This window comes from Crocodylus porosus, unplaced genomic scaffold (genome assembly GCF_001723895.1).
Source record: "Crocodylus porosus isolate Cpor-Errol unplaced genomic scaffold, CroPor_comp1, whole genome shotgun sequence".
NCBI lineage: Eukaryota > Metazoa > Chordata > Crocodylia > Crocodylidae > Crocodylus > Crocodylus porosus.
This window is the reverse complement of record NW_017728912.1, coordinates 37,572,214-37,600,001: the sequence shown is the minus strand read 5'-3', so window position 1 is coordinate 37,600,001 and position 27,788 is coordinate 37,572,214. Positions and strand designations below refer to the sequence as shown.

Here is a 27,788-nt window from a genome sequence, read left to right as displayed (position 1 = left end):
TGCTATAACAAAATGCCCAGAAGAAATACGATTCTGAGGCAGGTTTGGGGAGCCCAAGAGTCAGGACTGCAGTTCAGTGGGTTAATACCTCATGCTAGCTAGCTTCTTCTGGTGCTTGGCTAATCAAACTGGTGTAACTTGTGCCACTTTGGAGTGGCCTCAGGACAGTAGCAGCATCAACCTCCCTTGGTGACTTGGATGACCCAAAGGGAACACACCTTCTCTGGCATTTTCCTGTACCTTTCAGGTTGCAATTCCAGCCTGCTGTACCCCAAGGCACTTTCTCAGAGGTCTTTTGAGCAAGCTAGGGGATAGCAGACCTTGTATCCCATACCATGGTCCAATTTGCTTTGAGAGGGAGATTTAACCTTAAGTCAACTTAACATGGCCCCAAAATCACTTCCATTTTCTGTCAGTTTTGATGGCATTTTCTTTTTTAAAAAACCCCCAATGGGTATGCTTCAAAATATGAAAAACTTTGGATAGAAAAGAGGTAATTTTGCAGATGTAGTTTGACTTCCCCATGCATGGGGCAAGAATCGGGTGCCTTGGTTTCTCCTGATTTCTCCTCCATCCTTGACATAAACAAAGACCTAATCACCCCTATAGTTTCACATTTGCTTCTTACTCATCTATATTTATATTCTTTCAGCTTTTTTAAAATTATTCTCTCATCAATGCGTACGAAAATGAAGAACAATTCTGTTTACTATTCTAATATATACAAGGCCTGAATTTTAGGTATTTTAGTATTTTGTGTCATATGGCAATGCTGACACTTAGCAGGAGAGAAATAACTGAAAAAATGGTTTCTACACTGATGCAACATACACAATCCTATATCTTATTGGTTTGATTTAACCAGTAAGAAGAGGGATCTCTTCTCTTCTGTTGTTAAGCTACCTGTATTTCAGGAAAAAATCTTGTGTACTAGATAAGCAACATATAGTCTTATTCATATCAGAAGGATTACCCCTAGACTGGCTACAGGTCACCCTGTCTTGAGACCACTACAGGGACAATAATGGTGAGAGTAGATTCAGTATCCCTAAATTATAGCAATTCAGACCCGCCTCCCATCACTCTCATTGCCATTTCACATATCCCTCAATGTCATTAGGAAGGATTCTTCGTATCATGTTTAGCTTGGTCAGCATGGTTAGAATTCATTGGGCAATAATCAGAGACTATAATCATGAATAGATCAAACTAACTAAAAGACTGGATAGGACTCCATCTATGCTGATTTAGGATGAGAATCCTCTGCATCTCTGTGCAGGGAGGGTGGCTCAGGTGATCCCTGAACTCCCTTTTAACTCGGCAGTTTTAAGTGGAAACCAGCCTTTCGAAGTTTTGACAACATACAGCGAAAATGGTAAAAGCTGAGTATGCCTACAGGTATACTGACAAAAGTATCCCGTTTAAAAATGATAGGATGTTTCATTTGGTAAATTGGCACAAATTATGTTGCTATAAGAATTATTTTGCTGGTATAAGCTGTATCTTTTTTAGGATTAAATGATCAAGCCATCCTAGTGTAAGAATTGCTTAACCCTTGCTACGTATTTAAAGAAAGATCAACAGGTGAGTTGCATACCTGTTCCAAAATGTGAATGGGGTAACTGGGTGAGACTACACGCGCTCAGTGTATGGTTGTTATGGGAAACTTCAACTACCTGGACATCTCATGGGAAAATCTCAGCCAAATCTGAACGGTAGCAAAGCTTCCTCACGTGCATGGACGAGCTCTACATGACCGAAGAAGTCTATGGACCAACAAGAGATAAAGCATTGCTAGACCTGGTACTGGCTAAAGGAGATGATCTAGTCAGCAACCTAAAAATCGAAGGAAAGCTGGGAGACAGTAACCACGAGCTGATCACTTTTACTATCCATCACAATGCTGGCAAGTCAGTCAGCATTGCAGAAGTCTTTGACTTCAGGAAATCTGGCTTTGATAAGCTCAGGAGGCTTGTTGTCGAGGCCCCAAGGGACTGTGACTTGACAGGTAGAGGAGTCCAAGAGAGTGGTCACTCCTGGAAGCACAAGGGATGTCCATCCCATCTCGGAGGAAAGGTAGCAAAAGGGCACAGCAGCTCCCTTGGCTCAGCAGGGAACTCATGGACCTCCTATGCCAAAACAGAGAGGCTTATAAAGGATGGAAGATAGGAATCATCACAAAGGAGGATTACTCTGCACTGGTCCGAACCTGTAGGGAGCAAACCAGGAAAGCCTAGGCTGCAACCAAACTCCACCTGGCTACACGTATCAAGGACAATAAAAAGTCCTTTTTAGAGAGGTGTGGAGTCGGAAGAAAAGCAAGGGTAACATTGGACCCCTGCTAAATCAAATGGGACAACTGACAACTGACACCCAGGAAAAAGCCAACCTGCTTAATGGGTACTTCATGTCGGTTTTTCATAAACCCAAAGGGACCACCCTGCCTAGCAAGACGCGGGACGACCAGGGTGAGGGTGAAGTTACACCCAGCATGGGTGTAGACCTTATAAAGGAACACCTTGAGAGGCTGGATACCTTCAAGTCAGCAGGTCCTGACAGATTACACCCCAGAGTACTTAAGGAGATTGCAGGAGTCATAGCTCAGCCACTGGTAAAGATTTTAAAAAACTCCTGGCGCTCAGATAAAGTACCTGAAGATTGGAAAAAGGCCAGCATGGTGCCCATCTTCGAGAAAGGGAGGAAAGTAGATCCAGGGAACTACAGGCCAATCAACTTGACCTCAATCCCTGGAAAGATTCTAGAAAAAAATCATCAAAGACACCATTCTTGACAAGCTGGCTGATGGCAACATCCTGAGGGTCAGCCAGCACAGGTCTGTTGCAGGTAGGTCTTGCCTGACCAATCTCATCTCCTCCCATGACAATGTGATATATTGCCTGGACAAGGAAGAAGAGATTGATGTCATATATCTGGACTTTAAAAAAGCCTTTGATCTGGTGTCCCACAATCTCCTCTTGGAAAAATTGACCAACTATTGCCTCAGCTATATCACAGTCTGATGGCTGGGGAATTGGCTCCAAGGCCAGACTCAGAGAGTGGTGGTCGACAGAAGTGAATCATCATGGTGCTCCGTAACCAGTGGTGTCCCCCAAAGCTATGTCCTTGGACCTTTTCTTTTTAATGTATTTATCAATGATGTGGATACTGGTGTTAGAAGTAGACTGGCTAAGTTTGCCAATGACGCAAAACTTTGGGGTACAGCATCCACACCTGAAGATAGGCTAGTGATCCAGGTTGACTTGGATAGGCTGAAAAAGTGGGCAGATACAAACCTGACAGTGTTCACTATCAACAAATATAATGTACTCCACCTTGGGGAAAAAACCTGCAGCACACTTATAGGCTCAGCAGTACTACGCTTGCTAGCACCAAGGCTGAAAGACTTGGGTGTCATGACTGACCACAAAATGAACATGAGCCACCAATGTGATGTCACAGCTGGTAAAGCAAACCAAGTTCTGGCTTGCATCCATAGATGCTTCTCAAGGAAATACCCAGGATATCATCCTCCCGCTGTACTAGGCCTTGGTGAGGCCACAGCTGGAGTACTGCATCCTATTCTGGGCTCCACAATTAAAGAAGGATGTGGAGAAGCTTGAGAGAGCTCAGAGGAGAGCCACACATATGATCAGAGGACAGGAGAACAGGCCTTATGAAGAAGGGCTGAGAGCCATGGGACTCTTCAGCCTGGAAAAGTGCAGGCTCGGGGTGACCTGGTAGCAGCCTATAAGTACATCAGGGGTGTACATCAGGATTTGGGGGAACATCTGTTCACCAGAGTGCCCTGAGGGATGACAAGGACCAACAGTCACAAACTTCTCTAAGACCATTTTAGGCCAGACATAAGGAAAAAACTTCTTTACTGTCCAAGCCCCCAAAGCCTGGAATAGGCTCCCTCCAGAGGTGGTGCAACACCTACTTTGGATTCCTTTAAGAAGCGTTTGGATACTTATCTTGCTGAGATCCTTTGACCCTAGCTGACTTCCTGCCCTTGGGGCAGAGGGCTGGACTCGATGATCTCCTGAGGTTCCTTCCAGTCCTAATGTCTATGAAATCTATGAAACATAAGAGATATTTCCTTATTAAGGAATGCTGCTATATAAGGCAGACAAATGCAAGGCACTGTATGTAGGGAGAAGAAACCAGCAGCACACCTATAGGCTGGGGAACACCCTTCTTCTTAACACGGTGGCAGAAAGGGATCTTGCAGCTATTGTTGACTCCAGGATGAACATGAGCTGCCAATGGGAGGAAGTGGTCAGTCAGGCTAACTGCACTTCGTTGTGCATCTACAGATGCATCAAAAGGAGATCCAGGGAGGTGATCCTTCCCCTATATGTGGCATTGGTCAGGGCATAGTTGAAGTACTTCATCCAGTTCTGGGCGCTGCACTTCAAGAGAGATGTGGCTAGCATTGAGAGGGTCCAGAGAAGGGCCACTCACATGGTCAAGGGGCAGCAGGGCAGGCCCTATGAAGAGAGGCTAAAGGGCCTGAACCTATTCAGCCTCCACAATAGAAGGTTGAGAGGGGATATAGTGGCCATTTACAAATTCACCAGGGGGGACCAGCGAGAATTGGGGGAGGCTGTTCCCCCGGGCACCACACGGGTTTACTAGGAATAATAGCCACAAATTGTTAGAGAGAAGGTTCAGGCTGGACATCAGGAGACATTAGTTTACTGTTAGGGCTGCCAGGCTCTGTAGTGGGCTCCCAAGTGAGGTGGTGCTCTCTCCTACCTTGGGGGTCTTCAAGAGGAGGCTGGACAGATATTTGACTGGGGCGATATGACCCTGGCACCTTTTCCTGCCTGGGGCCGGGGGTCAGACCTGATGATCTGTTTACATCCCTTCCAACCCTAAGTACTATGATACTATGACAAATGCAGCTTAAGCAAAGCATTGCCTTTGGGCATGTAAATACTTTTTTGACTATAGTAGCAACTTGTTAATTTACATCCTGACCTAATTCAAAGACAGTAGGCATGTCTACATGAGATGCTTAACATCCATTGGACTAATTCTTCTGTGCATTAGTGTGGCTGGCAAAAACCATGTTAATACCATGTAAATTAGGCCCCTTTCCCCCTCTCCACCTCCCAAACTATGTCTCACCCTCTTATGCCTTAATTTACATTTTCAGTGACTGGCTTTCTTGCATGCATATGAGCCTCTGGGTTCTTTACTATTTGTTCCACCCAGGAAGAGCATATACCAACTGCAGATGCTTCCTTAGCCAAACAATGGGTTTTTAAATCTGAAAGCTTGCTAAGATCTATTTCTCCAGATATTCAGTTGATTTAATAAAAGATATCAGATTGACCCAAAGAATCTCATCTGCCTTGTGTATGTTACGGCAGAGCAGGATGAATGCAGCAGGGATGGTAGCCTGTAACAGGGGGCCTTCCCGGTGCCAGTTAGCTCTTGGCCAGTCCACCTGTTTCTAGGCCAACTGCCCACCCCTCTTTCTCCTGCCACACCCTGATGGAAAACTGATTCAGATGTTACCCAGGTGGGAGGCTGCCCATTTAGGCCCCTGGTGTCTAGGGTGACATCCATTCTGCACCTCACAGATTGCATCCTTCACCCCCTCCAGCTGTGGTCCTGTCTCTGGGACCTTTGGCTCACCTTTAGGCCCTGGCCCTGCCTTCCAGCCAATTGGAATCCTGAGCCTCTTTCTCTGGGCATTCCTTGTGGTGGGCCCTTGGACCCCCCCTTTGTGTCCTGGCTCCAGCACAGACCAGCTAGGGTACCTCCAGGTCAGATCTGAGCTGCCTGCCTGTTCTCAACCTCACAGCTCCACTGCAACCAGTAAGCCTCAGGCCTCTCAGAGATTTTACTGGTCTGGGCTTTCCCCAGACAGGACTGTATATACGTGTGGTGGCTGGAGGTTATCAGGCACCCCCTACCCACCTTTCACGATGGAGATTCATGGTCCTGGCATTTTCTGGGGCTGCCGCACCACCAACAGTTCCACCAGGCCTCCCTACCTTGTTAGGGTGCAGTTTTAGGTCATGCCCAGGACCTGGGGTCTCCTCTTTTCCCATAGCCCCAGTCCATACCTCCACGTTCATCCTGGCAGGAGAGCTCAGCAGAAAGATGTTCTTCCCCTGTTTGCTGGTGAAAACTAAACTTCAATCTCCATCTCTGAGAGCGGAGCATTAAATGGTTGTGTAAGCAACTATCAAAAGGAAATAGGTACAGAGTGAGGAGGGTGGCACTCAGTCTGCATGTAGAGCTTGGGGAACCCCAACAGCAGTAGGCTCACCTTCAGGAACACTAGCTGCTCCACCAAACTAGGATCCAAGGAGGTGCAGTGGGGTGTCACTACATCACCAGCAATGCTGAACAGCCTCTTACTTGAAACACTGGTCGGTGCACAGGACAACCGTGGCCAGATTCTGCCACACCTGGCTGCCCAATAGGCCAAGGGGTAGCACAGCAATGGCTCCACATCCTCAGCGAGATAGGAAGCCACCAAGGCCTAAGCGCTACCTGCCTGATAGTGGTGTCTGGCGCTCCTGGACCCCACTATGGAACCCATGCCCTTGGCCCACACTGGTAGCACCTGTGGTAGAGGAGGAGACTGGCTGGTGGATGGCATGATAGCATGGAAGAGTGGATCCCCCTCTTTCACATCCCCCAGCCTCCGCTGTTCTGCCTGTCTGACTCTCGTCACCAGCACCTCCATCCACTGATTCAGGCTTTGGCTGCTGCATATGCTGTCCTTCACCCTTAGGTCACACATGGCAGCCAGCACATGGACCGTACTGGACTGCAAGGGTTCAAGCCATTTCCTGATGCCCTCTTTCAGCTGCCTCACCAGTGCCTGCACATCGGGTGACAGCGGCATGCCCCAGCCAGGAACAATGATCCCCTGGATGCTCTCCATTTGGTTCTGAAGTTCCCTTACTGCAGGGATAACCTGGCTAAGGATGATAATGAGCGCAGAGGGGCTTTCTGGCCTTGAGGAAGGGCTTGAGGACCACCAAGATCTGGAAGATGGTATGCCATTCAGCTCTGTTAAGGGTGCCACTGATCCCAATCTCTCTGAGCCAGTCCACCTCATGGATGGCCTTCTGTTGCTCCATCAGCCTCCTGAGTATCAAGTATGTGGAGTTCCACCAAGTCTTCACATCCTGCATGATTTTGTGCTGCAGGATGTTTAGGTAGGCCAAGGGATTGCACAGCAATGGCTCCACATTGTCATTGTGATAGGTAGCCACTGAGGCCTCCACGTTACTTGCTGGATGGTAGTGTCTGGTGCCTCTGGACCCCAACATTGAAGCCATGCTCTTGGCCCACATTGGCAGCTGCTGTAGTGGAGGAGATTGGCTGGTGGTTGGAGTACTGGCACGGGAAAGTAGATCCCCCGTCTCCATGTCCTTCTACCCTTCTGACTCACTGACTTGTTCACCAGCACCTCTGTCCAGTGATCAAGGGTTTTCCTGCTGTAGATGTTTCTCTTCACCCTCAGGGTGCACATACCCGCCAGCACATGTACTGTACAGTGTACTGTACTGGACCACAATGGATCCAGTCTTGTTTTATGCTCTCCTTCAGCTGCTTCACCAGTGCCTGCACCTCTGTTGAAAGTAACTTGTCCCAGCCAGGAACACTGATCCCTTGGAACTTCTCCATTTGATTCTTAAGCACCTTCACTCTGGGGACCACCTGGCTAACGAGGGCATTGCCAGCACAGAGGCTCTTGGTGGCCTTGAGGAACGGCTGGAGGAGCACCAAGACCTTGGAGATGGTATCTCACTCCATTTTGTTAAGGGGGCCACTGATCCCAATCTCCCCTGTCCCAGGGGGATACAAGCAGAAGCCCTGAGGCACCCTCCCATGGCAGGACCTGAGGCAGGGCTGACCCACCCAAAGAAAGAAATGAAAAGCCCTGAAAAGAGGGTACACTTACCATTTTTAGGAGAGGCACAGCCACGCTGAGAAGAACTGCTGGCACAGTTCATCAGCCACTTTTATTACCATCTGGGAATGGTGCTGGCAGATAGTGTCATCAAAAACTGCCACCTAGCTGATTTAAAAGCTGGCAGCAGGGAAATGGAAGCGGGGGCGGCAACTCTGGGGCCAGAGGGTGAAGCTGCTCCCCAGGCTGCACATCAGCGGTGTTGGCAGCTCGGCAGGGGGCCAGATAGGGACCCACAGGAGGGGTCCTGGCTCCATTAAAAGAAGTATCCACTCAGCTCAGGAGGGCAACTGGACCAGGGAGGATGGTGTCAAAGTATCACTAGGGCCACAGATGCTGGATGCATGAGTGAGGTGGGCTGAGGCCCTGTCCTGACTATTCCTTTCTTCTCTTTTCTTTTATCTGTTATTTCAGAGGGCACACAGAGCCCAGACTGGGGAAGGAGTCTTCAAGTGACCCTGGGTCAAGAGGGCCACTAGGCCTCAGGGGGAGAGTGGACCCAGTGATGAGGACAGTCCCATGCCCCATAGTCATCCAGGATAAAGGGGTGCTGAGGGATGGGCAAGGAGAGAAGAGAACAGGTGTGAACATCAAAGGGACTGGCTGGCAACCCATCATCCAGCTGTCCTGAGGGCTGGCGCATGGCTGGGATGTAGGGGATGTGGAGCCTCAATAAAGCCTGCTAAGGGCAGTACCTCGCCTCCAAGATTCTACAAGAAGGAGCCCCACCACTAAAGAAAAGAAGAGCAAGTCTATGAAAGTCATGGCAGGATAGTGTCGGGGCTTCCCTCAGGGGTGAACATGACCCAATGCAGTTCCCAGGGACACAACCCACAGCCGGAACTGAATGTGCACTCTAAAGTCGCTAGAGAGTGCCTATACAAGACCAGGCAGGTTTAAGGTGGTGCATTGGCTGAACAAGGAACTTTGAGCAATCAGGGCTCAAATCCTCGAAACAAGGAGAAACCAGCCAGAGACTGACTCCAGAACCCCATGGTATGAAGTAAGGGACCAGTTACTTTACTGGGTCCAGAGGGGGAGGCAGGTGGGGCAGGAAGAGGCCCAGTTCATGGTGCCTGCCCAGTTTCATTGGTTGGTATGGTGGTTGGCCCATGTGAACCCTACGGGAGGGCATCTGGGCCGGGACAAAACTATAGCCAGAGTGGCCTGCTAGTTTTTGTGGCTGGGACTGGGGGAAGACATTGCCCGTTGGTGTGCAGCATGCCCAGAATGTCAGAGGATGGGAGAGAACTGCCCAGCCTGAGCACTGCTCCAGCCGTTACCGATGTGTTGTTCTCCCAGATAGCAATGGATGTGATTGGGTCCCTACCCCAGAGTAGCACTGGACACCAGTATGTGCTGGTGTTCATGGACTACACTACCTGGTATCCAGAGGCAATCCCACTCTGGATGGCAATGGCCCCATAATCACCAAGGAGTTAATAAAATGGATTGCCTGGATGGGAATACCCAAGGAAATTTTGAGCAACTAGGAATGAAATTTCATGTCAGGGGTGTTGCAAGTTGTGTGTCATACATTGTGGTAAAACACCTAAGAACCTCTGTTTACCAGCCACAAACCAGTGGCCTTGTGGATCACCTCAATGGCACAATAAAGAGGATGTTGCAATGGTGCATACAGAGTGATCCCCAGAAGTGGGACTTACTGCTCCCTTTGATTTTGTTTGCTATCGGAGACACTGCACAGGACTCATCAAAGTACTCGTTGTTTGAGCTTGTCCTGGGACACATAAAGATGGTGCAGGACTTGGCCAGGAACAACCTCTAGGAAGCACAACAGTGCCAGAAGACTAAGTATTATGCACCCGCAAAGGAAAGAGAGCTCAGGCCCGGCCACAGGGTCCTGGTACTCCTGCCAACTTCCACAAGCAAGCTCTTGACACAGTGGCAAGGCCCCTTCGAGGTGATTTGCAGGGTTGGCCTGGTGGATTACAAGGTCCAGAGGCCGGGGCATCAGCGGGAAAGGCAGATCTACCACACAAACCTCCTACAAGAATGGCTTGAGCCTGAAGGATGGTCCACATTTACAGAGAGTCAAGTGGAAGACTTAGGACCACAGGGACTAGCGAGGGAGGAGTCAACGGCCTGCCCAGAAGACCACATCCAGATAAGTGAAGAACTTCTGGCCCTTCAGAAAGCTGAAATGAAGATGATGGTATGGAGCTTCAGGGATGCCTTTTGCAAAGAACTAGGTTGGGCCCGGGGAGCATGCTACACAATAAACACCCCACCAAGAACAATAGTGCGAGAGAGGTGGTGGCCCATGCCCCATCACCTCCTTGCGGAAATCTCCGAGGAGATTGAGAGAATGTTTGAACGAGGGGTAATATGACCATCAAGAAGCCCTTAGCCCTTTGGTCCCTGTCCCCAAACTGGATGGATCCCTCCACTTGTGTGTGGATTATTGTCGCCTCAACGAAGTGGCCATTTTCAACGCCTTCCTGATGCCTCATGTAGCTAAGCTAGTGAAGCATATAGGGAATGCACACTACATCACGATGCTCAACTTAGCAAAAGTGTACTGGCAGGTACCCGTAGCCAAAGGAGACCAAGAGAAAACAGCATTCAGGAACCCATGGGGCCCATACGAGTTAATCCGGAAGCCATTCAGACTCCATGGAGTGGCCGTGATGTTTCAATGCTTAATAACTTGGATCCTGGCACCACGTGCCAGCAATGCCATAGCCTATATCAATGATATCTTCATCTTCACCTGGATATGGGCCCAACACTGGAGAGCGCTACGAGCCGTACTCTCAGATCTATGAGAAGCAGGGATGACAGCAAATCCACAGAAGTGTGCTCTGGCTCAGAGACAGATGAAGTACCTGGGCTTCCTAGTAGGGAGGGGTATCATCAGACTGCTAGTGGATAAAGTAGAAACTATCCACAACTTTACGATACCCCAAAACAACAGACAACTGCGGTCCTTCCTGTGGTTGTCCAGTTATTACCGGCAGTTCATGCCCCGTTTCTCAGAATTGGTGGTGCCACTCACAAAAGCTCTGAAAGGGTGAAGGATGGGGGCCATAAAATGGACCACAGAAATGAGGCATAATTTTGAGCTCCTAAAGAAGGCATTATGTGAAGACGTAATAATGCACACACCGGATTTTCACAAACCTTTTATCTTACAGACGGACACCTCAGAGACAGCTATAGGGACCATCCTGACCCAAGAAGATGACAGGATTGAAAGACCCGTGGCATACACAAGTTGTAAGCTGATCCCTGTGGAGACACAGTACGCTATAACACAGAGGGAGTGTTTAGCGATCTGATGGTCTGTTACTATCCTATGAGGAGGGAGTTCAAGCTTATAATGGATTACACACCCTTACAGTGGCTGAGCAGGGCGAAAACTGATAATGCCCAAGTAACCAGGTGGGCCCTGGCCCTACAACCCTTTAGTTTCAAACACTACATTGCCCCGGGAAAAATAACACTGTGGTGGATTTCTTATCTAGGTTTGAGGCCAAAGACAGACCATCAGACATAGCAAACAAGGGACACAAGGTAGGAAACTGAGCCAAAGACTTGGAGCACCCCAAGCCACCTTGAGGTGGGGATTGTGTCCCAAGGGGACACAAGCAAAAGCCCTGGAGCACCCTCCTGTGATGGGACCCAAGGCAGGGCTGACCCGTCAGAAGAAAGAAATGAAAAGCCCTGAAAAGAGGGCATACTTACCATTTTTAGGAAAGGCAGAGCCACGCCAAGAAGGACCACCGGCGTGGTTCATCAGCCGCTTTTATTATGGTGCCACCACATGACATCATCTAAAACCACTGCCCGGATGATTTAAAAGCCCGTGGTGGGGAACTGGCAGTGGAGGCAGCAATGCTAGAGTCAGAAGGTGAAGCTGCTCCCTGGGCTGCACATTGGCAGTGTTGGCAGCTCGGCAGGGGGCCAGATGGGGACACACAGGAGGGGTCCTGGCTCCATTAAAAGAAGTATCCACCCTGCTCGACAGGGCAGCCAGGCCAAGGAGGATAGTGTTGAAGGATCATGAGGACCACAGACACTGGATCTGTGAGTGGGGTGGGCTGAGGCCCCATACCCTGACTATCTCTTTCTTCTTTTTTCTTTTATCTGTTATTTTGGAGGGTGCACAGAGCCCGGACTGGGGAAAGAGTCTCCAAGTGACCTCGGGTCAAGAGGGAGAGCCGAAGCAGTGTAGCAGACTGTTATGCCTCAGAGGAGAGAGGACACAGTGATGAGGATGGTTCCCATGCCCCACAGTCATCCAAGGTAAAGGAGCGCTGAGGGACAGGCTAGGAGAGAAGAGAGCAGGGGAGAACATCAAAGGGACAGGCTGGTGCATGACTGGGGTGTAGGGGAGGTGTACCCCCAAGAATGCCTGCTAAGGGCAGCACCTGGTCTGCAAGAATCCACGAGGAGGAGCCCCACCACTGAAGAAAAGATCAAGTCATGGCAGGAAAGTGTCAGGGCCTTCCTTGGGGGTGAACACAACCCAGTGCACAGGTCCTGGGGACACACCCCGCAGCCAGAACTGGGTATGTGCTCTAAGGTCTCTACAGAGCACCTATATGAGACCAGGTAGGTGCACCCCGAACAAGGCCATCTCATGGATGGCATTCTGGTTCTCCACCAGCCTTTCCAGCATCAGGTATGTGCCATTCCACTGAGTCTCCGCATCCTGCATGATTTTATGCTGTGGGATGCTCAGCTCTGCCTGTTTGTCCCACAGCATCTTGCCCACCTTGATGCTCCGGTGGAAGTAGCTCATCACCTTCCTGCATTTTTAAATGGGCTGGCTGGTGGTGGTAGTAATGGTGCCATCACCAGGAGTCCTGTACTCCTCCAAGGTGTCCCTCACTATGTGATGGAACCTGTGTGCCACACAGTGGATGCCAACAAAGTTGCATCATGCACTTCCATGACCATGAACCCGTGGGTGAGCTCACCCTGCCCAATTAGCCACCCCTGCACCATGCAGTTCATGACCACCATGATCTCTGTTGCTGTGTGGGACTCATCCAGAACCTCTGCTTGAAGGAGAGCCCACAGATGCTCTGACTGATTGCACCAGTGCCCTGTGAGGGAGAGGTAGGCATGATTTCCACCCCAGCTGCTCCAGATGTCCGAGGTGAAGTGCAAAGCTACCTGTGGACCTGCCTTCTGCAGCTCCTTCCTCAAGTACTCCTTGCATGCTTCATATAGGGATGGCATCACTGTCCTGCTAAAGGTGGTGCATGCAGGCACTTGGTAGGATGAGGCAATGAGTGGCATGAGCTGCCTGAACCCTGGATGCTCAACAAAAGAGAATGGCTGGCCATCCAGAGCAAGACCATGCTCTGGGTGACTTCCCCAATGCTCTGGGTGACTTCACTCACCTTGGGAACATGCCGCCCTTTGTCTCTGCATTTCCCCCACTGGTCCAGGGTGGCCTGCCTCTGCATCTTGGAGACGGGAGCTTTGGAGCAAGAGGGAGACTTCCCTTTGGGCATGCCCTCACTGGTGCCAGGCTAAGAAGGAACAAGGGCAAGGGGGTGTTGCCTTCTGGGATGTAGCAACATTGCCATGGTGGTGAAGTGTTTCCCCTCCTTGCCCCAGCTGATGTGCTTTCAGCAGTGCTGGCAGGTAGCATACCTGCAATCATCTGACACCTCAAAATGCGCTACCCACCCACTTCCGGGTTGATGGTGGGGATCCTGCCTTATCCCTTTCCTTGCCAGGCAGAGGCACAACAACAGGAGGAGCTGAGCCACCTGCCTCCACAACCTTCTTGGAAGTGCCTTCCAGAAGAGATCTGCCTCAGGGGAACTTTGCAGGGTGTGGAGCACAAACTCAGATTCCCTCTCCTTCCCTAGAATATCTTTAGCTATGACACACAGCTCCTCTACTTCCAGATCCAGGTCCTCCTCTAGCACTGGAAGGCTCATGTTGGGAACTGAAATTGGGGTGGGGACTATCAAGCGGGTGCTGGTGGTTATTAGTGGTGTTAGTGGAGGTGGCGCAGGTACAGACACTGCTCCCACCTCCTTGTTCCCACTAGCAGCAGAAGACTCATCATTGCCAGGAAAGATGGTGGAACCTGCAGCACTCCCTCTGCCCCCTCTCCTTCCCCTGCCTGAACACCTGGTACCTTCCTTTTCAGCATGCTTCATAATATTGGTGTGCTGCAAAATGTGTATGTGTCTGTAATATATGTTGTGCTTTCCTGAACAGTGATGTCACACTGTCAGGGAAAACACAGAAGAAGAGAGCCTAGCTACCAAGAGACTATATAGTAAGCCAGAGCCTTTCGGACGCTGCTGGTCCAAGAGAGAGACAGCTTGCAAAAGGCACAGATCGCTTCACACACAGCCTTATATGCTGTTTCTACATTCCTCCCCCAGAGCACTGTGATTGGTAGGGAACTCAGGGAAAGATCACAGTCACTGGCCAGCTACAGATGTCAATATCTGTCTCAATAGAGCTGTCTTCCCCCACCTTTTCCCCCTCCCTTTTCTCAGTTTATGTTTCCTGCAAGTTTGCCTTCCGAATCTCTGAATCTTTCCAAATCTTTTCCAAATCAATTTGGAGGCTTCCAAATTGATTAGGACCTTTTAACAGGTCTCCTGATTCTATTTGTATTCAGAGATTTGGCCACCAAATCGGGCCAAGTCTCCTCCAAATCAAATCGGCTACCGAAGCTTTGCACAGCCCTAATGCACAGTAGTGCTGATTAGTGCATTTAGTACCTGTTATTACAGGTACTAAGCTCAGTGCACTGTCTTTATGGCACATTAATGAACATGTAGACATGCCCAGTGTGTTTACACAAGATGCATACTGCATGGTAGCCTAATAACACTATGAAGTAGAGTGCCAGTCAAAAAAATTGTTAATAGGCTACTACACCATGTTATTAGGTCACTGTGCAGTAAACCACACAAAAAATCATGCACAAGTGCTACTGTGCAGTAAAAGTAGTTACTGTGCATTCAGTTAGTACTACATTAAGGAAGTACTAAACTAAATGCTGTGCATTAATTAATGTGTAGATGTGCCCACTATTAGGGGTGTGCAAAACAGGCCTGATTTGGCCTGAATCACGGACAGTGATTCCATTCATTCAGTTCGTTTGGATCACTGTCTCTGATTCAATTCAGCTGAATCCGAAACTGAAGATTTGAATCTGATTTGGAGAATCAGCCATTTGGACACAGACACAGCTTTAAAAGGTTTTTCTACATACTTTGAGGTTGGAGGCATGGCTTGTGAACACTGAGATGCTGGGATCTCAAAGCAGTTTAAGACCCATTTGGGGCCAGGAGGACACACTTTGATAGTTCAAAGCAGGCCATCACACTGAGCACATCTTCCAGGTGATAGCTGCCCAGATGGCAGGGTGGAGGCACACATGGCAGCAAGGCTGCCCAAAGACCAACTGTGCAGCCTGAAGAGCTGGCCCAGAGGTGCGGATGGCTCTACTGCAGTGCCTATGCTGAAGAGGTGTCTAAAGAGGTGGATACTGTCACAGGTGGCAGCAGATCACAACCAGACAGCATCCCTTGCTGCAGTAGGTAGAGGGTGCAGGGGCCAAGCTAGGTCAGGGCTGCTGCAGCAGCAGCCCAGGTGGCACAGGGGCTTAGGGTCCCCATGTACCAACTGGCCAGGCCTGAGAAGCTCGTGAGGGCAGGTAGCCCTGAGCTGCTCACCAAGACAACTTTTGGCGTTGTTACTGATAGCTGATGTTTTAAGGAGACATATCGACCAATACTAATCCAATTTCTGATATGCAGTCCAGCAGCTTGAAGAGCTGCATGAAGCTGGTAAGTCTGTTGTGAGGGAGGGCAGACTGAGGCCCCTGTGATGAGGGAGGAAGTGGGGCTGGGGCAGGCACTGCCCAGGGCACAGGGCACAGCTCTGGCTCATCTTGGAGGTATGGCTCACACTGCTGCACACACCCCAGGAGGATACAGGGGGTGGGGCATGGGCCCCCTGGATCTGCTCTGGGTTGGCTGCAGGTATGGGCTGGGGTGGTACTGGGATCTTCCCGGTGCAGGCTGATCCAGGCTGTGCTTGGGTGGGCAGTGGTAGCACTGGGAGTGGGGCTATAGGGGGTGGGAGCTATAGTCACCCTGAAATTTGCTGTAGCCACCTGAACCCCTCCTCCCAGCACTGCAGCCTGGCCCAGCCCCTGCTGGGAAGAGCCTGGTGCAGTCCCAGCCCCAGCCCACAGTGGCAGTTGCCCTGCCCTGTGCAGATCCAGGGGCACGTGCTCTTTCACTTACCCTCCCAGGGTGCATGCAGCAGTGGGAGCTGTTCCCCACACCCTCCTTGATGAGCTGTGGCTCCATCCCTTGCCCCGCCCCAGCTGGGCAGTGCCTGTCACAGCCCCTGCCCCAGCTCCACTCCTTCCTTCACTGTGGGGCCTTGATCTACACCCCCTCTCCTTCCCCTACAGACTTACCAGCTGGACACAGCTCTCCAAGCTGTGCTCCTCACTGATTTCCAATACAACTTTCTTTATATCAGTGCCAATCCGATATCGAACCAATGTGTCAGTGCACCTCTATGATTTATTGTGCTGGGGCCAACAGAGGTGCTGGCCCCAGCCTTCAGCTCCCCCTGGCTGCAGATCAGGGAGGAGGTGGGCAGGGTCAGTTTACCCCAAGTGTTACAACTTGCTCCAAACCAAAGTGTATGGTTAGGCACATGTACCAAGACACAAATATCCAGTACCAAATTTGTGCAGCTGCAAGTGCATGTGTGAATGCATCCATGTAGGCTATGATACAAGGAGCCTGCAAAAGGAAGTGAGGCAGCTTATTGTAAATCCTTACTCCCCTTCCAGGGTAAGAACCTGGACTCAAGATTGTGCCTGAAATATCATAATAAGAGATATCACAAAAGTTCACAATATTTTTTGGCTAATGCGATCCCAAATACTTATATCAGGATACAATGCAAACATGAGAATTCTACTACACCCTCAAGACTGTAAATCAAAGCCTCTCTGAAAATAAGGGTTGGGGTTTTTTTAAGGCCAGCTATTTTCCATATATTTATGTCAGATTTTAAATATGTCTGCATATGAACCACACAGACTACATGTCATTCACTTTTCAGTAAAGGAAAAAAAAAGGGGGTCACAGTATTAACATCTTCTTCACTGAGGCAGGTCTTTGTAAAAAGTAACACAACTTTATTTGTTCATGTGAAGAAAATAAACACGCATTTCTTCAAGACAAAGTACCGGCAACAAGATTAAAAGCTTCTTACAAAAATATAGTTATCTATATATCTGTGGGATATATATATATGTAGGATATATATCTGTGGGATATATATCTATCCCACAGATGCACAAGTGTAGGATCTCTTTTTCCACAGTATCAAGTATTCAATAAAATAAAAAAAAATAAAAACATTTATACAAAAATCCATTTGACCTGTATTATCAATTAAAATTATTAAACATTTGAAACTGGTTTGTTCAGCATATAAATATTATTAATAAAAATAACATTTTTCATATTAAATAGAGACAAATTAATAAGTAGTTGGTCTGTGTGTTTCCATTTCTTCATTCATACGTGAAGCAGCTTTGACTTCTTCTCCTGTGCATCAGCTTCAGTGGAGAATTCAAGGCTGACTTGTCTCTGCTTGTTTTGGTACCTGAATGTGTTTAGAGAGAAAAAGAAGTCAGAGCTCTCTAGAGAGGGAGGAGAAGGTACAAAACACACCAATGCAGAACTGTTCCAAAAATAAAATACTATACAGCAGTCCTAGCACATACAAACATAATGGAAGCTTCATCTGAAAAGAGGTGGGGCAAAGCTCCCCATTTCAGGAGATGCTATTCTGAAACCCCATAGAGTGCTAGCCATCTGCAAGCAGCCCCTGGACAACTAGCATTAGACATCAAAAACATCCTCTGCTTTGATATTATCCAAGTTTCTTTCATTTAAAATATTTGTGTTTATGTTTTGCTCCGTTTAGTTTCTTTAAAATTAAGCAAGATGTACAGTGGATGCTTATGTGGTTTCTTCCTCACATGGCAAGATCCAGTGAAGGGGTAAGTAACAGAGATTGGCTGCAATGCATTTAGTGGTAGTTGTATAGAACTGCTACTTCAGTAACCCTATGTTTCTTCCAGGGTATGCTCCTTGTCTAGATGGTAAGAGGATGTATTTCAAACAAGTTACTCCACTTCATTAGCTACAGGCAGCAAGCTGGATTTTAGAAGAATAAAAATCAGCCAGCTAGTAAGGTCATTTCATAAGCAAGAGTGCAGAGGCACTTTCTCCCTGCCTTGTGGACAGGGCTATGCTTTACAGTCAACAAGGATAGTGTTTAACACTAATATAATTTTAGGATGTATTATGCAGAGCTTCATCTTTTCTTCCCCCTCCCAGCCCCAAGCCATGGGTATAAGCCAAGGTAACTCCATTGTGGCAAATGATATCCAAGTGGTGGGACATGCAGTATGTGCAATATCATCTTCAGGCCCTTAATTTCCTCCAGCAGCTCCCCTTCATGTACCAGAGTAGAAACCTACAGGATTCTGTAACTGACTTTAAATGGTTTCCATTTTAGCATTTCTCTGCTTCTGGGTGAGCAGACACACCTCAAAACTACTATTATACTGGCCTGACTATTGCTACTCTTTATGCTAAAAGGTCTGATAAATGTTTGTGCTACTTTTGTATTTGCAACTATGTAGCCACATCAAATTTAATTAACCACCATTTTTAAGATCATTAGGTAAGTGCAGGCTAATAAGCATGTGAGCAAGCCAAAAATAACCATTTTGATCTAACTTCTAAATGAACTCTTCAGCCATCAATATGAAAACTTCTCTCCTTGCTTAGAGAAGATGAGTCATAGTTCAAGCGCATACAATAGAAAATGAGAATGAGCCTTACCATCTGTAGAAGTAGTAACTTGCAACTGAGATAGCAATGAGTACAAACAGGATTACAGTAACTGTCAGTGCCACGTATTCTGTGCTCAAAGGCTGTGTAACTAGCTCCGAATGCACACAGCGGACCCCAGAGTAGCCCAAATCACATCTGAAAAGATAGAGATAGGTGGGGTTATTGTTGACACATTAATTATGCTGTTACAAAACACAGCATTAAAAGCATCTGCCATGACAGGGAAGTGCCAGAAAAGGAACAATCATAAAGTACAATCATGCAGTAGCAAAGATAGACCAGGTAGCCTAGATCATTTCCATTTCTGATCACTAGAACCAAACATATTTCTAAAATAAACCCCCTGTAGCAGATTCTGTGGGAACATGATCAATGTCTTTCAAAAATCCAGCATATGAGGACACAAAGGGCTTCACCCAGTTTAACTATAACACCTCTGAGACAGGTGCTCAACTTACAGAAGCCTTCATAGACAACATCCAGATTTACCTCGGCTAGAGGGATAATGATTTTTTTGTACCCATCACCAATATAGCTAGGCTGGCAGAAAAACTTCAGGCCTGGCTTACACTACAGTGAGCCATCATGGCAGGAAAGGCTTGTAGAAATCAGATCCTCTTTGCAGATCTACCACTCTTGGTAGTAGGAATCTGCTGCCTCTGCATGAAGGCTTTAAAAAAACTGATGCCAAAATCATTTTGGCACCATAGATTCTAAAAGCAGGTGAAAGGTAAGATCAAAGCCAGTTCATGCATGTGATTGCATTTGTACATTTGACCTCAGGAAGAAATGCAAAATGATACTACATGACTTTCCTCTCACCTGCAGTAGTGTTCTTTCAAGTCCACGAGGTACATGCACTGTCCATGGAAACAGTAGTCTTTCATTTCAGCTTCGCATCGGGTTATTGCCACTTGAGCCACCCGTGGACTATGCTCCGTCTGAACTGTAAGTAGAATCAGTTACTGGTTTGTTAGTCTTTCTTCAACTCACAGTCTTTCACTTTCAGTGATCTACTTGAACTCTGAATAGTGCTGAGAAATCAGTTTGCAAAAATGAACCTTTAGTTTTTTGTCAGAGGAAAGCCAATTCCCTTGAATTTCTAGGCTTTGAAACATTTAGGCTGCTTGGAAATTGCCATCCTAAAAATGTACCCTTTCTGTTTCCTCATGGGGAGTTATGAATAGAACCTACTTCAATGCATATTGCAGCATAGTAAAATTACTTCATGTGGAGTAACTATTTAGTACCATTTCCAATTTAATAAAGGTAGTATAGAGAAGATGCTTGATCACCCACACCCTAATGCTCTACAGCATTCAGGCCCTAAAATTAGCTTATTTTGTCTGAGAAAGTATGAGACATTTTCAGAAATTTCCCAAGTGAAGGACTCGGAAAAAAAGCTAAGCATCTTGCAACTCCCATTGAGAATGGGAATCATCATGAGATGGAGATTTTTGCAACAGAAAAGCCCATATTTTTGAAAAGGCAGTGTTAAGATACCATATACTTACTTAGTGCTGTGGTACAGTTGTCCACGTCACTTGGTCCACATGATGGGATCACTGTTGTTCCAATGACAACTTGCAAGAAGTAACCTATAAGACAAAAAATAGTGACAGATTCCTATCAGTGACGTTCCAAAGTAGAACAAACAATGTTGGGGGTGGGGGAGTGGGGAAGTGAATAGTTCTTTCGGTGAAGGCATGGAGGTGACAAATCTTGAGATAATTCAAGAAAACCTATAGAGGAGACTGGATAAGCACCTGGCTGGGGTCTTATGACCCCTCCCACCCCCAGTGCTCCTTCCTGCCCATGGCAGGGGGTCGGACTAGATGATCTGCCTAGATCCCTTCCGACTCATTGATTCTATGATTGATTCTATTTCTGGACTTTAAATAAGTGTCAGGTTTTAAAACAGGTATAATCTCCAGATTACAGAGAATCAAGAGTAGGCTAAAGGAATAACAAAATCAAAGCATAAAACCCATCCCTTTCCAAAGTCTACAGCCTCACTTCAGCAAAGCACTGGATCATGTTTAAGCACTTAAGTAAGTGTTATTCTGTACCATTTTGTTTGTGTTTACATGCTTTGTATAATTGGAATTATCGGAAAGAGGGGAGCATGATTTAGCCTAGGCTCACCTCACTAACTGGGTCTGGACTATATTGTACTTAGTTTTTAAGCACAGGCCTAAATCTAATTGTTGTCAGTACATTTATAGCATCTTAAATATTTTGGTCGACATGTTTGTCAAACATTTTCACCTAAAAATGAGAAAAAACCCATCACAGACAACCAGAAGTAAACCTATACAAGTGCCCTAAGTACAGGGTTTTTAAAGCACCTTGACACTATTACCAGGTACTGCACACATACAGCTTTCAGGCATTCTGCATCTCAGCACAGGATTTTAAACTTAATCCTTGCAAATATTCAAAGTAGAACTGCCATCTCATGATGAATCAGTCTTTGCCCTGACTAGTCATGGAATCCTGTAGGCTACCTCTTTTGTTGTTGTCATAAGCTCACCAGCTCATGAACAGTTTAAATATCAACCCTTTCCCAAAATCCATAATTCTGTCCTTTGCCTTTTGGCTGTTAGCACTTGTAGACATGTTTGGTCATGAAGCTCAATGAAGGAAATGTGCCTTCAAATTTTTTGGACCAGCCTTTTAATTCAAGCTTCAGTTATTAGAGACGTTCGCTACTTTTCAGCAATGTCAGATCTAAATCAAACTGTAGACTTCTTGAAATTGGGTGTTTTTTGAATGCATGTCTGTTAAAAAAACAAAAAAAATCCAGCCAAAATGTGTGAAGGAGAGCTGATTATTAATCTAAGGCTCATGTTAAAGCCATAGCTCTTGGTAAGTTTTTCCTATTTTGAGACTTAACATTTTAATTAAAAAAACAAGAAAACAGATTGGTTATTCACTTCACATCTTTATCATGTATAGCTAGTATAAGTGGAGAAAGATGAAAGATTACTATTTTCTAAGGAAAAAAAATAGTGACGATTATGATGGCTGGAGGAGGGGGAGGAAAAAACCCCCCCACAAAACACTAAAACAATGCTCCCCCCTTTTTTTTAAGAATCACATAAAAAGTGCAAGTCAGTGGCAGTCCAATCTTGCCATAGTTGTTCAACTTTTCACTGCAGTATGACTCAAAGGAACTTGAGTGAAGTTACTCTCAGGAAGAGATTTTTCAAAGTGCTGAAGGGCGGCATTGACTTCAGTGAAAGGACCATGCATCTAAGCAAAGCCAAGTCAGGCTTATGTGGAACACTTTCGGAAAGCCAATTTCTAAATGACAAATCTATTTCTATTAAAAACAAATAAGCTAACAAGCCCCAGGTCATCAGTTGTCAGTCAGGCTAGCCACATTAATTACCATAAAGTTATGTGAATTTCACCCCCTTTCCTGGGAGTTTTACTTGGGACAAGAGGTTAATTCTTAATATTAACATCTGGTTGGATAAGTGTATGGCAGTGCCTGTTCACAGAAAACTTTTGTTAACTTTTGGCTTCCTTATTGGATGGAACCTTCAGAGGTGCTCAATGTTGGATTAACTTTACTTCCCCCAAAGTTAGTAGTGATTTTTTGGGGGAAATTCTGCTCAGACTACTGTAACGTGGTAATGTTGAGCCCAGTAACTTCAAAAGATACCCTCCCTTTCTACTGGGCCCAATTTTCTTCTTGCTTGCATGCCTGTCAGTTCTGCAAATTAATGAGAACAGTGATACCTGTTCTACAGATTCTGTTTTTGGATGTCTCTAAAGAAGGAATAGAGCAAGACCTTTTTAAAGTGTGGATTAATAGGATGCAGTCTGAGAAGAGCCAGGAAAATGAATAGGTATTTTTTGGTCCCCTTTACACTGGACTGACACTGGATTTACACTAGAGAAAGTGAAAGTAGAGTCTAGCCTGTGCATGCATTTGAGAAATTTAAAGAGAAAGCTGTTAATTTCTGTAGTCCTGAATAATGTACTAAGTATCCCAACGATATACCCATTCCAACTAGCTTATCACCTAGTACAGAGATTAATGAAACATGCAAATATTTAGACAAAGTCAAGTCACCTCATTTGGAGCAAAGACCAAGATTTGACACATTCTACCCTGCAACATAACAGATATGCTTCTTTAGTTGACTGCAGACATGTGGAAAAGATAAAAAAAATAAGTCTACAGCCTGCCACATTTGCTCTTGGATTGACTTTATATACCCCACAGTATCTTCTGCCATTAGAAGAAAGTTTCCCTCCCTGGTCTGCACCATGGATCTTTGCTGCTTATTCTGCACTTTCCTGCATGTATGTAGTTTCCAGGTGATTTGAATTATGTCTGAAAAGGAGATCCAGAATGTGAATAAGGAATTTGCATTGACTGGATGAGCCTTTCCTGTCACGTATTGGTGTCATAATTTCACCATACGTATGCACCTCTCCTTGCTATTGTGTTTGTGTGTGCACTGAGTGCAAGATCTGGGAAAGGTGGGGTTATGTTTGCATTAATATAAATACCTTGATCGTTAAGCAAATACTGTTATCTTGTACCTTGTAGAGTAATGAGATGGTGGATATTATTGCCTCACTGGAATGTTCATAGTATATATATTGCTTCATTGCTGGATATTAATGCAGCACTGGTACCTGCTTTACAGGAAGGTTAACATTGTCAGAGTGGAGCCTGCCTTACTGGAATGTTAATGCTGTAAAGGGTCAGTTGAACAACAACAGGGAGAAAAAAAAAGAGAATCTTGGACAAAGGGCTGAATGCCAGTGAATTTCCTTAGTATCTGTAATACAAGGACAGTGTACAATGGCAACTAGCATTTATGTAATTAACCCCCTTGCAACTTTAAGGAACTTTTACATTTCTAGACAGGGCAAGGAAAAAAAACAAACAAAAATTTTAAAAAAAAGAAACCACACAGAAAAAGCCCTTACTGAAATGAAAATATAGAGTGACCTTTTGTTTAGCAAAGTAGTTTCTTAGAGGCAATTTGGTTAGTTTCAGCTTGGCAGAGTTTTCTTTCAATGTAAAGAAAGATCATCATAATTCAGCATGGAGGAAGACTGCTGACTGGGGTCAGCACATTAACATCTCCATATAGCATTCTTTGGTGCCACGGTATTAAAGGGGTGCCACGGTATTAATGCTGTGATCAGGTTCCAGAAGTTCATGTGTAAATCTAATATTTATGTATGCACCTGTGGTAACAAAAAGTAACCCTGTAGTTGATCATGTCAACATTTTGAACACTGACTTCTTCCTCACAGAAACAGCTTATACTACAGTGTGCTAATTGCCATTCACATGCCCTTACATTTGGCCCTAGGTGGGCAGTGGAGAGAATGCTAATATTTTATTTCAGTGCACCTAAATTTGCCTTACTGACCATCAGATTATGGGTAGTGTTGTAATCACACAGCACATCTCTGAGTACTGTGGAAATTTACATTAATAGGGATGAAGTTCTCAGTGAGCAGATTTTCATCTTGCTGGTAGAGCCAAGAGACATAAGGCAATAGAGATCTTTCAAAATTAAGCAGAAAAAAAAAAACGCACTACATTTTTTTTTAGCTAGAAAAAAAGTAGTTCAGTGCAGATTTGGATTTGGACATAAAAGCAGTAGAAAAGTCTTCATGGTATTGTTTGCCAAGATACAGAACAAGTACCCAAATAAGAGGTATCACTTTCTGCTGTTTGCCACACCTATTCCTAGATCTCAGCATTGCTGTGACTGAAGACTAAAAACTGCATATTTATCATAGTTAGATTCCAGGTACCATGCTCTACCCACTCTACACAGAATAGGCTCCTAACTCCTTTTGTAAAAGTTAATCTAAAAGATGTTTTTATTTTTAACAGAACCCAGAAGATTTTCCTAACATGTTTAGTTATTTCAGCTGACATCACATAATACCTTTGTTTAGGCACCTGCTCATTGAGGTTTGTGATCCTGGGAAGTTTAGAAAACTTCACTCTTTATCACAAACTATGAACATATTTTTAAGTTGTCACAAACCAACCTGAACTCTAAGTGTCACTTCCTGGGGATGTGTTCCCAAGCTTATGCAAGTAGATGCTCGCAGAGGGGATACAAGTCATTCATCTCATTACTGCATCCTCTAGAAGGAGGCCTACTGTGCATCAGTTATTCCACCTACATTTCACTGGATGCTCTACCTGAATATTCCTGCATGCCCCTGATGGTGAAGAGGGGCAGTTGCCATTCTGACAAGCTTCCTGACATTGTATTAGCATTATGCCATCTCTGTTAGCGAAAGCTCAAGGATAGACCCATCCACTGTGTTGTCAAGACCTTCTAGTTCTGTGTACTTTCTGGACAAAAATAAAAACCCCATTTGTCCAGAAATCTGATAGAGGGTGGCATCCTTTACCTCTCCCTGTACCAGGCTAGAGAGCTTAAGCTAAGGGAATACTTGTCCCCTCAAAGGGCAGGCTCTGGGAACATGGTCTGCTCTTCTTTGTGGAGTGTCTGTACCAGAGATCACAGTGAATCATGTCTACTTTCTCCGGAGGTTTCCCAGCTACTCTGAGACTACACTGGCTGTGGGCTTTGCTGAATTGGAACACACCCCTATTTGAACTGCATTAGTCCCAAGGTCCTATAGTAAAAGGGGAACTGGCAATACACTTCTGCAGTGAAGCAACTCCTCTGGCTGGGCCTGCATCAGACCTAGTGCAGACCTTGCAATAAAGTTTAACTCACTGGCAAACCGCAGCTAGAAATAGGCCCTTTATTTAGCTGTCCCCAGGCAGCTCAAGACTCTTTCCCCAAACCTAACTTCTGTAACACAACTTGTCCCCTTATATTTGTGCTCCAAATTATCCAGAAAGATTCCTTTGCCACTTCTACGCTGTGATCAGAACTGGTTAAACCAAACAAAGGCAAAAGCGCCTTACCTGTACCTCCACCAACATACACCTTCTTTCTAGCACAAGGGAAGAGGAACAGACTCTAACCCTTAGTTAGTAGATCTTAGGCATGTTTCCCACCTTCCCAAAGAGTGCATCTACAACAGGTTTATAGGCAGCTGCACCAATGCATTTCAAAGTCACCCTTGTACGATAAGGACAGTTCCTCAAGAGACTCCAAAGGTCATAGCTTTCTTTTTTTTCCAGGCTGTATAAAAACTTCAGGTTTTTATACTGTGACTGGAATTTACAACAGTATGGAAATACCTGAGTGGACAGGAAAACAACCCAGTGAATTAGTGCTGAAATGGGCTCCGGAGGTGATGACACCACTGACTGTACTGCAGTTAAGCACTGCTATTAAGGTTTATTTGGCAGAGAAGGTCCCAAGCACTAAGCATGTGGACATAATAAAATCCTTGTATTATTCCAGGGCTTTAAGAACCCACAGCAGACAAAGTGCACTTTGGCATTGCAAATCAAACCAGTGAATTATAATCACACACTTTGGATTCAGGCTGAAATGCAGTCCTGCCTGTGTATCTGAGGGAACTGGGCCCGGTCTCGTAGGAAGAGATACTCAACTTCCTCTGGGTGCTGTTCACAGCACCAATTTCCCATTGTTACCACTGCCCAGTGAAGGAGCCATGCAAGAAACTCTTACTGCCACATCAATGTCTGCTTGGTCCCTGGGGACAGGGCCTCATTAACCCTTTAGTGAGCCCTAGGCAAACAGACTCAGGGGCCCCGAATGAATACTCTATACTTAAGTTATTATAATGGAGTGAAAAAAACTATGTAAAATAACATAAGCGACTGGTAGGGGGTCTGACAGCCGACACTGAAGCTGTCAGGAGGGCTGGTTCCTCCCGCTGACAGGACTGCCACCATCAGCAGGTGCCCCTCCAGATTCAGGCAGCCGCCGTCACTCAGGTAAAATAAGCGCCCCAGCACCCTTTCTGTGCCTAGGGCCCTAGCCATGTTAACCCAGCCCTGCCTGGGGACTACGCATAGTGCAGCGGCATGTGCACTTGGGGCTCCCAGGGCTCTGCCAGACTCAGGTCACCTGCGGGGAACCTCTTACAGAGAGCGCCCCCCGAGCTGGGGGGCGCCTCGTGCTGGATGAAGCCCGTGAGCTGGTTGTTACGAGGCAGGGAGCACGCCTGTCCCCCGCCGGAGATTTCTTCCCCGGGGGAAGAGCTAGAGGCGGCGGCTCCGGAGGGCAGGGCGATGCCGCAGCCCCGGGGAGAAGGGGACGCCGCCGCGCTCGCTCCCCCCGTGTGCCAGAGGCGCGGCTCGGCGCTTACCCAGGAGCAGCATGAGCCTCGGCCGGCAGGTGTCCATGGCGGGTGAGCGGGCGCTGGTACGGAAGACCTGGACTCTGGAAACTTGTGTCCACTACAGCGCCGGCCGGGCCTCTTATAGGAGCCGGCGGGGCGGGGCGGGGTGGCGGGAATTCCCCGGTGATGAAACCCGGGGCTGCCTGCCCCCCACCCCCACCGCGGGGGAGCTCGCATCCGGCCGGCCCAGCCGAGAGGCGCCAGGCGCCGTGGCCCGGTGCGGGGCCGGGGGAGGCGGGTGTAGCAGAGCTCCTGAGAAGCCCGGCCCGGCTACAACAGGTGCGCGGAATGTAAGATGCTTCTTGAGGCAGTTCATGGAGGCAGCGCCGGTCAAAACCGGGGAGTGGCCTTTGGGTGTGCCGGCGGCACTTTCTGGTAGGTGGCCATCGCGGAGGACAGGTCGGTCGTCCTCTGTCGATACGAAACCCCGCGCCTTTATGTCCTCTAGTTTCCTCTTGAAGGGAAAACTAGAGGGCATAAAGGCGTCGGGTTGCGCATCAGTAGAGGGCAAGAGTAGGAGAAAACGGGCATGTCCTCTGTGACGGCCACCCCAGGGGGGCTGCCCGAGTCTGGGGGAGCACCACTTCACCAGCGGGGGGTCCCTCAGTGGCCCATCGCCCAAAATCACCAGCAGGAAACCAGAA

General features: G+C 47.0%; 1 protein-coding gene across 1 annotated transcript; it reads right to left on the bottom strand.

Moving 5' to 3' along the window:
- Positions 1-17,442: 17,442 nt before the first annotated feature.
- Positions 17,443-27,206, bottom strand: EREG (epiregulin). The gene is made up of 5 exons (XM_019534296.1): positions 27,112-27,206; positions 20,370-20,453; positions 19,678-19,801; positions 18,844-18,990; positions 17,443-17,593 (listed from the first exon to the last, which is right to left on the bottom strand). Exons 1-5 carry the CDS (start codon positions 27,146-27,148, stop codon positions 17,506-17,508), a joined length of 480 nt encoding a protein of 159 aa, XP_019389841.1. The 5' UTR covers positions 27,149-27,206; the 3' UTR covers positions 17,443-17,505.
- Between the last annotated feature and the right edge of the window lie 582 nt (positions 27,207-27,788).

Excerpts from the sequence above, each read along its gene's own strand:
- EREG (XM_019534296.1), bottom strand. The coding sequence starts at position 27,148 with ATGGACACCTGCCGGCCGAGGCTCATGCTGCTCCTGG. Across the intron at positions 19,802-20,369 it reads CAACTGTACCACAGCACTAA|TTCAGACGGAGCATAGTCCA; the intron begins GTAAGTATATGG and ends TTCTACTTACAG. Across the intron at positions 18,991-19,677 it reads TTGAAAGAACACTACTGCAG|ATGTGATTTGGGCTACTCTG; the intron begins GTGAGAGGAAAG and ends CTATCTTTTCAG.